Source organism: Ursus maritimus, unplaced genomic scaffold (assembly GCF_017311325.1).
Source record: "Ursus maritimus isolate PB19 unplaced genomic scaffold, ASM1731132v1 scaffold_26, whole genome shotgun sequence".
NCBI classification, from domain to species: Eukaryota; Metazoa; Chordata; class Mammalia; order Carnivora; family Ursidae; genus Ursus; species Ursus maritimus.
This window is the reverse complement of record NW_024425119.1, coordinates 10,930,677-10,943,622: the sequence shown is the minus strand read 5'-3', so window position 1 is coordinate 10,943,622 and position 12,946 is coordinate 10,930,677. Positions and strand designations below refer to the sequence as shown.

General features: G+C 38.1%; 2 protein-coding genes across 2 annotated transcripts; one reads left to right on the top strand and one right to left on the bottom strand.

Annotated features, from left to right (window-relative positions):
* Positions 1-314: 314 nt before the first annotated feature.
* Positions 315-2,360, bottom strand: LOC103669120 (40S ribosomal protein S20-like). The gene is made up of 2 exons (XM_040642159.1): positions 2,131-2,360; positions 315-947 (listed from the first exon to the last, which is right to left on the bottom strand). The coding sequence occupies exon 2, from the start codon at positions 911-913 to the stop codon at positions 551-553; it is 363 nt and encodes a 120-aa protein (XP_040498093.1). The 5' UTR covers positions 914-947; positions 2,131-2,360; the 3' UTR covers positions 315-550.
* A 69-nt stretch (positions 2,361-2,429) lies between these two features.
* Positions 2,430-10,364, top strand: MAGOHB (mago homolog B, exon junction complex subunit). Its single transcript, XM_008697431.2, has 5 exons — positions 2,430-2,586; positions 5,315-5,373; positions 6,105-6,215; positions 8,226-8,308; positions 10,020-10,364. The coding sequence occupies exons 1-5, from the start codon at positions 2,493-2,495 to the stop codon at positions 10,117-10,119; spliced, it is 447 nt and encodes a 148-aa protein (XP_008695653.1). The 5' UTR covers positions 2,430-2,492; the 3' UTR covers positions 10,120-10,364.
* Positions 10,365-12,946: the final 2,582 nt, after the last annotated feature.

Here is a 12,946-nt window from a genome sequence, read left to right as displayed (position 1 = left end):
CCCAGTCTGCCTTTCTTTCTTTTTTTTTTAAAGATTTTATTTATTTGACAGAGAGAGACAGCCAGCGAGAGAGGGAACACAAGCAGGGGGAGTGGGAGAGGAAGAAGCAGGCTCACAGCGGAGGAGCCTGATGTGGGGCTCGATCCCAGAACGCCGGGATCACACCCTGAGCCGAAGGCAGATGCTTAACGACTGCGCCACCCAGGCGCCCCCCAGTCTGCCTTTCTAGTTATTCTACTTGCATGAAACTTATCTTCTAACTATGGTGAATTTCTTCGCTTTCCCAATCACACACTTTCATACCACTGTGCCTTTGCTCAGGCTGCTTTCTGCCTGGAATTCTTTCCATCCCTTTGAACATACACTGAACTTATTCCACAAGGTCTGATTCAAATTGTACCCCTGTCACAAGCCTTCCCTGATATTTCCCTTTCCTCAGTTTCCCCTGTTCCCCCCCAAAATGACTTGCTGCTTTTGCTGTCCTACCAGTATTTAAAAATATTCTTTCTTTCCTCTTTTTAACAACTGATAATTTATTAAAAAGGTTGATTTAAGTATCTGCAATGGTGACTTCAACCTTACCTCCTACCTCAATACTGATGGAAATAATCTGCTTAACAATTTCAGAAGGACTGTGCAAATCAATGAGTAGCTTGTGGATCCTTGGCTGATCCCAAGGTTCCCAAGTCTTAGAATCTTCACCACAAGGAGTTTTTCTTGTAGTGATTCGCAAAGCCTTGGTAGGCATCTGAACTGGTCCTTTCACTTTGAGATTCTTTCCCTTTGCGCCCCTGATCAAGTCAGCACATACCTTCTCCAAAGATTTTAACTTGTGGCTGGCTAGAGTAATGCTACTCTGTTGAATCGCTACCTCTGGTTCCATGGGTGTCTTCCCGGCATCTTTAAAAGTCATGGCTGCGGTGCGGCTTTCTAACCGACTTGTTCCTCTAAGAGAGCAAATAGTGGTTAGTCAAGAGTGGAAGCGGGGCATCCAAAGCTCCACTGTTGTTGTGACTGCACCTTCCTCAAAGAGCTAAAATTTTTCTTTCTTGTAATGTTTGCTTCCTTGGGTTAATACTTACCTACATGTTTGCTTTCTTCTCTGGACTAAAACCGCAAAGGGCTCTATCATTATTACCAATGTCCATCCATTTCTGGCACATAAGAAATGCCTGTTAAAATCATTATTTGTTTTATAAATTTTGAAGCTTATTATACATTTATTATCTTATTTGACCTTCTCAGCAATTCCTGAGTTTGGCAAGGTTGATTGTAGGATATTGTAGGATATTCATTCTGTTAGTGAACAAAAGACGTGGACAGTGACTAAGTAACAAAGGTTAGTAGAGGTTAAGTGAAAGGAATGAATCCTGTCTTCTGACTGCCACTCTTTCTTCTAAGTTCTGAAGGTTAAAGGTCACCCAATAGAATCACTCTGTTGGTGAAAACGGGGTGATCAATATTTCAAAAGTAGACTTTGTATAAAAGTTTACCTTGTCTTTCTACCTCCTTCAAAACCCATTCAGCATCTCAGCATTCCTTCATTCATCTCCCCAGTTTAATTATTTCTGATAAGAAACGTGGGCTGGGGCGCCTGGGTGGCTCGGTTGGGCCTCTGCCTTCCGCTTGGGTCATGATCTGGGAGTCCCTGATGGAGCCCCACTTGGGGCTCCCTGCTCAGCGGGGAGTCGGCTTCTCTCTCTACCCCTCCCCCTGCTCATACTCTCTCTTTCTCAAGTAAATACATAAAAAAAAAAAAAAAAAAAGAAACGTGGGCTAAAACATTTGATCTTAAGTCAAATTGCCAAAACTCCATAGGCTACTAAAGATTAACACTACCGAAGAATGAAAGTTGTACTATTAAGAGGAACTCTCTTACACCGTGACTGTCAGAGATCCTTTAGTTTCAATGTGCTTTTCAAATTTCAGACCTCTTGTCTGATGGATTCTTTCTACTTCAACTCTATTCTAGGCTTCTAGTTGCCGGGTAACTAGCAATCATTGTCCAAAGGGAAAAGCTCTGGTTAGGAACCTTACTGGAAGAAAGAGTGGTATTCCGGGTCTACCATTCTGATTCTCGGCTTTATCTTTCTCATTCCACCAGTTAAATGGGAGTAATGCCACACCCACCTCTTGAGGACAGGATGCCGCGAGAATTAGAGACGAAAAGTAAAAGCGACTTGCAAACCTAACTTCTAAACCCATAAAAAATGCGATCACATTTTCACGATTCCGTGTTTTGCTAATATATTCTGCTCTACTTAATTTTGGTAAGAAAAAAAAAAAAAAGTTCTTCCAACAGCTGTAAAGCAAAGCCCCTGCTGCCCTGCGCCTCCAAGCCTCTGGAATGAGTCCGCCTTCCCGCTTTCATTTGGTGACCTGGGACCGGAAAGGCGCGCACGCAGTGACGCATTTATCCCGGGCGATGACGTCACTACTAGGCGCCCAGCGTCACGTTGGCCAGGTCTTGGGCTGGCTTTAGGGGGACAAAAATGGCTATGGCCAGCGATTTCTACCTGCGCTACTACGTAGGGCACAAAGGCAAGTTTGGACACGAGTTTCTGGAGTTCGAGTTTCGGCCAGACGGTGAGCAGAGGAGCGCCGCCGCCGCCGCCGCCTAGCGCGGTGCGCGGCTAGGGGAAGCCGGGCGGAGAGGAGGCGGAGGAGGCGGGGTGGGGGTGAACCCGCTTCAGTGGGCTCGCAAGTATATATTGGGGACTGAGGTCACAGCCAGAGCCAAAGTAAATCCGAACCGAAGACTATCAGAAGCATAATTGAATCTGTGAATAAAAGAAAATTAATGGGTGTAAGTTAATTTAGAAAATCTAATCCTGCCAGATATTGAAAACTTGAACATAGGGTAATCAGAATCTTACATTCAGCGCACCGGAAGCCATCTAGTTTACTTGACGTCATCCTTGAACATTTTAAAGAGCATCCCACCACGCGGTTGTCCAATGGATGCTTAAAATCTTCCGGTGACCGGTAATTTTCGGACTCCCCATTTAACCATTGTATTCATTCAGGCGCTGTATGTAAGGCCACGTGTCTAGGGAAAGGAATGAGACCTACTCTGAAGAAGGGAACTCCACGGATAGAAAAATGAGTGTAATGATGTGTTTTGGGTGCTTAAATGTAGTTGTTGCTCCCCATAGGATGCATTAAGAATACAAAAGAGGGGAATGGTTAGGGCTACATGTAGGAGTCAAGGAAAGCTTCCTAGAGAAGGTAACAGTTGAAATTGTAGCTGGTGGGCAGGGCTGCTCAGGGGTTCCCAAACAGATCAGATTGGGGGCTCACCGCTGACAAAATCCAAAGGCAGAGAGTCTACTGGTGGTGAGACAAGAAAGGAATTTATTTCAGAGAGGCCAGCACCGGGAAGACTGGACTAGCATCTCAAATACTATCTGCAAAATGCCAAAAAGACTTGCAAAAAAAATGTGGGGCATATGTGGGTTTGAGATCATAATAATGTAGGTAGCCAAAGTCCTCTTTCAAGATGAGTCTTTTTTTTTTTTTTAAGGTTTTATTTATTTATTTGACAGAGAGACAGCCAGCAAGAGAGGGAACACAAGCAGAGGGAGTGGGAGAGGAAGAAGCAGGCTCCCAGGGGAGCAGGGAGCCCGGTTCGGGGCTCAATCCCAGGACCCTGGGACCACGCCCTGGGTTGAAGGCAGACACTTAAGGACTGAGCCACCCAGGCGCCCCTCAAGATGAGTCTTGAAATGAGAATAGGTATTTTCTTGGCCTGTGAGGGGAAAAAAAACCATTCAGACTGCTGAAAACAGCATGAGCAAAGGGCGAAGTGGGACTGACTGTCTGCTGCCCTGTAGGTGCCGCACATTCTATCATTTGAGAGCCCTGATTCTCTTTAGAAAGTTACTGTATACTGAACTCTGCTTAGAACAAGGACGGTCCACCTGCACAGACTTTTCTTTCTTTGAATGTGTGTTATGTGCAGGGCAACATGTAAATATAAAAATTGAGGGTATAATAATGGGTAAGTCTCTAATTTTTCTGAAGGAATTATGTCTTGGTGGGTGACACAGACATGAAACTAGCCATAAAACAGTGTGGATGGGCAAAGTTCTGTGAGAGTGAAAAAAAAAAAAGTAGAGAAGCATCACATATTAGGTAAGAGGAGCGTATCAGACATTTAAGGCTACAGCCCTGCAGTTCAGAAACCTTAATCATCTTGTTCTCCCTTGTTTTCCCCATGTGTCTCTTCTAAATTTAGCTAAGGAGCCAGATTTACCTGAATTCTCTATCTGTTCTTCTCTTAGGTGATACTCTTTTTAGTGCCTTTGCCTTTGAACAGCTTTCAGCTTGCCTGTATCATGTTTAGCCAGTCACATAAATTAAGTAGTCTGATATTATCAGGGAGAGTTCATGCCAGAACAGTGGTTCTCATCCAGTTATCTACCACCAAACCATTACACATATTTCCTTCAGTAGCGAGGGGGTCACCTCATTAGGGGAACCTGTCATTTTAGAGATCAGGACTACATTACATTTGTATCTGAGCAACTGACGATAGCCATGACTAGAAGCGTGCATCAGGGAGTACAAAAGTCATGATGGATTAAAATTAAATATAGGTCGGCTAAAAAACTGGCCAACTTTTATCTAGAAGCAGTATATAGTTCGTGTGCATCTTAGTGCTAAAATAGTAGCATTGCCATATTGTATACATATATTAATTTGAAGGAAATAATTAAAAGAACATTTGGACTATTGGGGAAAGCATGAGTTTGGAAGAAGGTAGACCTAGAAATGAATCTTTTTGACCCTGGGCAAGTTACTTAACTCTGTTATTTCAGGTATGAATAGATGAGAGAATAAAACCTATTAAGGGTTATCTTACCGATTAGATTAAATTTTCTGTGTAAATCACTTAGGGCCAATACAGATATATAACGTAGACTTTAAAAGAAATGTTAGTTCCTTTTTCAGATTCCCTGTCTAGTTCATGGCATAGCTTAGCAAATGAGCATTAAAATTGACCCTCCTATTATATTGAATTATATTGAAGGCATGAAATATTTAAAAATTATGTTGAATATTTACAAATTCTATTGAAGCCATGAAAGTTTTGAAAATGACTGGCTTCAACTTTAGCCAACTTTTTACCAACAAATATTTGCGTGTTTACAGGTGTAGCATTGATCTTACGCCAAAAGGGCGGAAATACTAATAAAAGTAGTAATATAAAATGGTCTTTACCTTTGAAATTGCTTACAATGTCATATCTCTATTATATTTTTTTTTAGCAGTTTTTGCTGTTATAGATTGAATTTTTTTCCACTCCCCACAGGAAAGCTTAGATATGCCAACAACAGCAATTACAAAAATGATGTCATGATCAGAAAGGAGGTAAGTTCTTTTCAGATGTCTAATTTTTTACATTGAGACCATTTTCTTCATGTCTTTTTTGAATTTACAAAAGTACATCTAAGGCTATATTGCTGTAAAGAAGCCAATTGATAGATTGAAAAAGGAATCTGTTTAAAATAGATCTAAATGTAGCATGTGTAACGGCCAAAGAAGCAATCTGAATATATTAAGTTGTAGTCCCACCTTTGAACATATAATTTTATTCATTTTATAGTTAGTGTTGTCTTTTTATCCCATTCCCTATTTAAACTAATTGATAGTCAAGATTTAAACACAGTATGAATTTTAAATGAAACGCTCAAAAGTTAGGGCTAGGGCAAAGTTCAGAGCGGTAACTGTGATGTCTACTTGTATTTGTCTCTGTTCACCTCATAGATTTTCCATTATCACCATTAACCACTCAGAGTTATTTGATTCCCGTGTTACAAAGGCAGAATCCAGGGCTTTAAAAGGGGCTAGTGTAAGTTATCTTTTTCTTTTCTTTTTCTTTTTTTAATTTGAAGACAAACACATATTAAAGGAAAGGGTAAGAAAGTTAATAAAATCATAAGGATGAGTGATTCTCTCCCATCCTGTATTTTGGGATCAGTGTTAGATTTTTCTGTGGTATTCTCTTTGAATATTTAGGGTTTGTAACTTTGTCTATCATTTCATTCTGAGTTGTGGGAAGTAATAGACACTGTGGAATTTTTATTGTCACTTGTTTTCAGGCTTATGTGCACAAGAGTGTAATGGAGGAACTGAAGAGGATTATTGACGACAGTGAAATTACAAAAGAAGATGATGCATTGTGGCCTCCCCCTGACCGAGTTGGCCGACAGGTTTGTATTCAGTGGTTCTTCACGTGCACACGTCTTAGAAATTGGTGATATAATTGTTATGTTTCTCCTTATTTACTTGGCATAGATAGATAGATCCTCATCGATTCTTTGGTTTTGCATTTAGTAGGCACCGGTAAGTACTCTTTAATTTTATCCCACTTAGTCTCATTTTCTGTTCTATGTCTGAAGAGTAAAGGACTCAGTACAGAGCTCTAAATTTAGACATCTTTCTGACCAGTCTTCTCTGTAGCCTCAGCAGTTAAAGTCAGGATGTGTTCACAGTGTTATGGATAATTGGTCTTGTATATTAACTACTTCTGTTAGGAATAAGTGCAGTGTTTGTGAAATTCCAGAGAGGAGTCTTATTGACTGTAAAATTCACTTTCTTCATTTTTATAACCTTGAGAACTCATATTTGCACCCGTATGCCCAAGAGAGGGATTCGATTGGTTTTTTTTTCAAACTGACCATTGCTTTTGCCTCCTATTCCCTTCAGAGTAATTAATGTTTCTCAAAGGGCTTCTGGAGAAGTTTGAAGGTTTAATTTCACTCTGTAGAGAGATAGTTTGATTGGGTTTTTTCAACTCTTAAAGAAATGAGATACAACTCCTGGAGGAAGAAACACTTAATTTCACTTTTGTATATTCCTGAGGATAGTATTGTCTATTCCTTTTGTATATTCCTTCTTTGACGAGAAGAAAATGTGGAGAAATCAAATAGATGCTGACGTTCTGTGGCAGTCACTTAACTCTTCTATGTAAAGAAGCATCATTTAGGAAAGCAAGGGTCATAGTTACCAGTATTTAGGTTACGCACTGTGAACACTTTAAACAAGTAAATTTAAATCTCGGTTTGTTTTATGCAATAGGTACATAAGTACTAAAAAGCAGACACAACAGCAGTAAGCTGTTTATCTCCTTCAGACTCACGGAGAACCCAGTATTATCATCTACCCACTTGATGATGTGCTCGTATGTTTTAGTTAGTGGGGAGGGTAGGCAGGTTCCAGAAATCATCTATTGGATCTTTAAGTCAAAGATTTTATGATCGTTTGAGAGCCTTAGTTAGTTCTCTATTTCGCGTGTGCCAAAAACTGTTCATAATTAGGTCTCATAATGAAATACAGAGCTAAGACTGTCTTTAATGGCATTTGTTATTTAACCTGATAAATCACTACAGTCATAGCCTCTTAATTATTGGTCTTAGATTTGCAGATAAAATCTAGAGAACAATTTCTACAAAAATTATGGCACACTAAAAATGTCTACAGTATGTTGTATTTGTTTTACTAGGTCTTAATTTTAAATGCTTTGTGAAGTCAAACCACAATGAGTCTTTTAGTCTTAACAGCCCAGGACTCAAATATCAATACCATCACTTATTCTTGGTTGTAAATACATCAGTGTTTTTTTCCTATGCATTATGAGTCTTTTATCTTGCATTTGTAAAATACCCTGAGAAGGGTGTTTAGGGATTACAGAGTATCTTTGTAAAGTCTCTAGCAGCAGGGCTTCATACATAGTAGATGTCAAAGTGGTGCTATTAGTATTATACGTTGTATTTATAAAGCCTGGTGGAAAGGTTAAATATGCTTGTTTTTATTTATTAAAAATAGGTTTATACCCATATTTACAGCATTGTGCTTCAAAGTTATGTCTTTAGTTCTTACTCACTTAAGAAATGTTTATGTGTACTCTTAAATATATCATTCATATTTATAGTGTCTTTATGAGATTTCTGGAAAGCAGTTCTTGGTTGATCGTAATACTGGGGACTCTTGAGCAGTTGATGAGGTTTTTATTTTACAGATGTAGTTTATGTCTTTCAGGTCAAGTTTCTTTTCCTTTTCCTTTCCCTTCCTGTTTCCCTTTCCTTTTTTTTTTTTTTTTTTCCTCCTCTATGACTGCTAGAAAACTTGCTGCTAAATTGGGACCTCTTGGTAACAGGTATCTGTATTCCTCTGAGGTGGAGTTTTATATTAACTACATTAATCTATTTTGTCTTTTTCAGGAGCTTGAAATTGTAATTGGAGATGAACACATTTCTTTTACTACATCAAAAATAGGTTCTCTTATTGATGTAAATCAGTCAAAGTAAGTATGCTAAAGTATTTTAACTAAATTGATGTAATTTAGGGATGTCTGGGTGGCTCAGTCAGTTAGGCGTCTGCCTTTGGCTTGGGTCATGATCCCAGGGTCCTGGGATTGAGTTCCGTATCCGGTTCCCTGCTCAGGGGAACAGGGGGAGCCTGCTTCTCCCTCTGCCTGCCGCTCCTCCTGCTTGTGCTTTCTGTCTCTCTGACAAATAAATAAATAAAATCTAAAAAAGATAAATTGATATAATTGACTTGAGAGGCTCATTTTAGAACAATAGCCAGTTTTCTAGGATTATTTCTGTGGCCACTAAATCAGTTTATTCTGCAGATATAATTCTGACTTTAATGTCATTAAAACTTGCTGTCAAAGTGGTTAGCACTGTATTTTTCTGATTGTCAAAAAAATCTTAATCTTAATCTGACCACTATGCATAATAGTGACCAAATTTTAAAAGCTATTTTTGGTAAAAAGCTGGATAGAGTTTCATAAAATTTAAAGAAATCCTTATTGGATTGTAGCAGCCTCATTAGCCTAATATCACATCATTCTCCTTCTTGAGTTTAATATTTGAAAGAAATTGAAGAAAATCAGTATAATTTGAGTGTGGTTTTAGCTTCCCCTGTCTTCCCAAGTTTGTCTGCTCTGGGCTTTTGTAGGACATACTATTGTTTTTGTCCAAAAAATTTCTATGCTTCCGCTTCTTTTCTCTTTTACGCCTCAAAATGTTTTCTTACTGCTCTTTGTTCTGTCATCCTAAATTGTAAGAACTTACTTGTTTGCTTTTCTGGTTTGAATGTGAACTGCACGAGAACCTTGCTGTGTCACCAAAGTTAGCACAGTGCCTGGCACACAAGAAGTGCTTTGTAAATATTTATTAGAGGAAGGGAAAAAGGAATGAATGCATAGTAACTATTGGATACAAAAGCTACGTTCATAATGACCATTCAGATACTTTCGAACTCTCACATTGATTTTCCTACAGTTGATGAGGATGTGGTATTCATACTCTAACTGGGATTTTAAATTGGTACAGTGTTTTTTGGGAAGCAATTTGATAATTATGCATCAAAAGCTGCTAACATTTTATTTTTTAAAATTTATTTTATTTTTATTTAAATTCAATTAATTAACATATATTACTAGTTTCAGAGGTGGAGGTTGGTGATTCATCAGTCTTATATAATACCCAGTGTTCATTATATCATGAAGCTGCTAACATTTTAAATTCATGGCTGCTGGAGGGGAGGGAGGTGAGGGGATGGGGTAACTGGGTGATGGACATTGGGGAGGATATGTGTTGTAATGAGGGAAAAAATAATATTAAAAAGGGCACAGGGCATGACTTTAGTTATGAAAATAGAGAAACACCAAAATATTTATAGTTACCCTGTGAGGAGTGACATTTTATAGTATTATGAGTATTAATTTTTTCTATCTTTATAATTTTATCTGCTATCTTCGTTCTTACTATGTATAGCTATTTCTTTTATAAGAAAATAAACACTTTAATATGAAATAAATACTGGTGAAGAATTTTATATTTTTTGTAGAAAAGACAGAAATGGTAATCAGTATGTTTATTTTAGTTGCAGCAAATCCCTTCCTTTCTCCTGAATTCCTTTGTCTTAGTGTTGTTTTGTTTTGGGAATTAACTTTATGTGTTTCATCTTAGAAACAAAAAAGTAACTTTTACCTTTTTAAATTTTAGGGATCCTGAAGGCCTTCGAGTATTTTACTATTTGGTACAGGACCTGAAATGTTTAGTTTTTAGTCTTATTGGATTACATTTCAAGATTAAGCCAATCTAAATTGTATGTTTTGAAGCTGTTTTTATATTTAATAAGGGATGGGTTTGTCATTTACACTATTGGGATTTTTATAAATGTGAAGGTTTTTTTTTGTATACTAACTAAAAATAACAAAATACATAAACAGGCTTAATGGTTATTCTCATTTGGGTCCAAGGGGTCTGGACAGTCCTCACACATGAAATTCTGTAAATAAAAGGAACCTTTTGTTGAGAGTTTGCCCTAATAAAACATATCAAAGCCTGGATGGAGAGTGGGTTTTTTGTTTTTGTTCTTTTTTTCAGAAGGCTAAGTCTCTATTCACTTTAAGATAATAAAGAATTGTTCAAGTAGATATATCCTAAGGCAGAAGTTGTTTCAAGCAGAAGAATGCTGCCAGATTTTCATCCATTAAAGGCAATTGCAGATTTTGCCTTATTTCTTCCATACCTAATGGGATGTAATTTTTTGGAGCCTATAGAAGTTGTTTACCAGAAGGTTCTGGATTTTTCACATGTATCCCAAACCCCTCGGGAATTCTTAAATATTAAATACTTTTGGTGTAATTAGTAATTGCCTAAAGGGTTACAAGAGTCAAGTCAGCACCCCATCTTCTATTATGCCCTTATTCCTTATTTCATAGTAGATTTTTGTCACTAAGATATTTCAGAATGTATTTTGTGTTTCTGTAGGAACGAAATGAGTTCTCAGTATTTCAAGTTATTTAAAATTGAAACTTTAATGCACGTGTGTGTGTATCTTAACTATTAAGAGCATGGGTTCAACTCATGATTCTCAGTTTCCTGCAACCTCTTTCTGATAGACTTGATCTTTCATTACTACCCCTGTTAGTACATGTACCCCTGGGATTGTTAATCCCCTATCCGAATCCCCACTCTTAAAAGTGTGCAGTCCTAGTAATGATAATTCACTTACCCCTGAGACAGTCAAGGCTGACCTTATTGGGAAGAATTGGTCTCTGAAGGTTTGCTAGTATTTCTGAGCTCGGTTCTAGAGTGGTTCTGTCCCATAAACTTCTTTGAGATAATAGAGACGTTCTGTATCTGTAGTCCAATAGTAGCCATTAGCTACTGCATGTGGCAACTTAAATATTTGAGATGTGGCTAGTATAACTGAATTTATAGTCCTATTAAACTTTTTTCAAGATTTTATTATGAAAAATTTCAAGCATAGAAATTGTTATAAGAATTGTAAAATGAATACTCATCTGTCAATTTAGATTCTATAATTAACAATTTTTTACTGAAGTAAGTCAATTCTAAAGCATGTCCTGTTGATTGTATATGTAAGAATAAAATGGTGTAATTACTGTCAGTAAACCACTTTTTTTTTTTTTTTGTAGAGCTATTTAATTTGATTAAATGTAGGTAGCCAGTGTGCCTTGTGGCTACCCTGTGGATATTGTAGCTCTAGAGCATGTCTTGGCAGCCTGTTTGCCATGGAGTCCTGTCTGGTCTTTCACACCACATGAACATCCATGGCCTTCCTCCAGGTTTGTCCTGAAAAGTCACCTGATCTCCACTGTGCAAGACTATACTGTTAGCACCTGTAGGTCTCTTATGAAAATAAACATTTCTGTTGAATATCTGTTGAATATCTGTTCTGTTCATATCCTTGATGGATAGGCTATGTCAAATCATGTTGTAATTTTCTTACACTTAGATGTCAACATCAAGGAGAAAGGGAGAAATGATTGCTCTTTTAACATGTGGACCCACAATTTTTGGTTGCTCCTCAAAATAACCATTCTGTGGCTCGTGAGTAAGACATTGAATAAGATGATCAAGATGGAGCAAAGCTGAGAGAAATAGTTCTTCCATTTAACGGTTAACTCCTCTTCTTCATTCTTTGACTTCCGTCTCATGCTGACTTACTTGTTACGCTCTGTCCCCACTGTCTACTGAGTTTCTCACATTCAAACCAAGATTGAAGGCTACATCATCAGGATAAATATTTTATATTGTCTCTGATTTTCTTACACCTTGTTTGAACTGGCTCTTACTTGATTGTAAGCTGCTAGTGGACAATGATCACTAACAATTAAATTCTGTATAATACTAGTTTTATATGAAACTGGGATTGTTACAGCACTCAGGTCAGCAGATACATGTTCCCTTCCCCCTCACCCCATAAGCAATATCAAAACTTCTTTTCCAAGTATTGGTTCTGTACCCCATCCTTCCTTTGGCCCCTTTATGGGATGGAGTGTTGCTTCCCAGCATCTAGCACAATATTTTCTACAGAGTAGATGCTGTTAAAGTTTATTGGGCTGGTTGTCTTTTGTGCTTACTGCCATCAGATTATTTGTTTTTGAAGTCTGAAGGGGAAGAGATTCATTGCTGCTGCTATGGAAAACGTTTCCGCTACCGTGATCTTTGCATCTACACGTAGTCCCACCACAGAGTTGTGTATTCAGACACTTTGGATAAGGGTGTGTCTTTTGGATGTGGTCCAGCTGTGATCCTAATTTCTCAAGTAGAGCACTCTAACTTCACTCAAACAGAGCAATAGATGATGGCACAGCAAAGAGCGCTGGTGGGACTGGATGATCTGCCAGCCTCTACCACTCTCTTTTATTTATTTTATTTTGAGTTTCTGGGTTTTGTGTCTCTGCTTCTCATAGTGACGAGTGCAGCCAGGTATTTCATCAATCCAGGCTGGGTTTATATTCATATGGACAGTTCTAATATAAATTAAATGATAGCTGAGATTCTTTATTTTGTGTATCCTATTGTTAGACTATTCTGTTTTGAAATAGGTGAGACCTGTGAACATGGGTTGTGCTGTATGTTCAGCCACTGATCCCTGTAATTTTTTTTTTTAAAGA

Excerpts from the sequence above, each read along its gene's own strand:
- LOC103669120 (XM_040642159.1), bottom strand. The coding sequence starts at position 913 with ATGACTTTTAAAGATGCCGGGAAGACACCCATGGAACCAGAGGTAGCG.
- MAGOHB (XM_008697431.2), top strand. The coding sequence starts at position 2,493 with ATGGCTATGGCCAGCGATTTCTACCTGCGCTACTACGTAGGGCACAAA. Across the intron at positions 2,587-5,314 it reads GTTCGAGTTTCGGCCAGACG|GAAAGCTTAGATATGCCAAC; the intron begins GTGAGCAGAGGA and ends CACTCCCCACAG. Across the intron at positions 8,309-10,019 it reads ATTGATGTAAATCAGTCAAA|GGATCCTGAAGGCCTTCGAG; the intron begins GTAAGTATGCTA and ends TTTAAATTTTAG.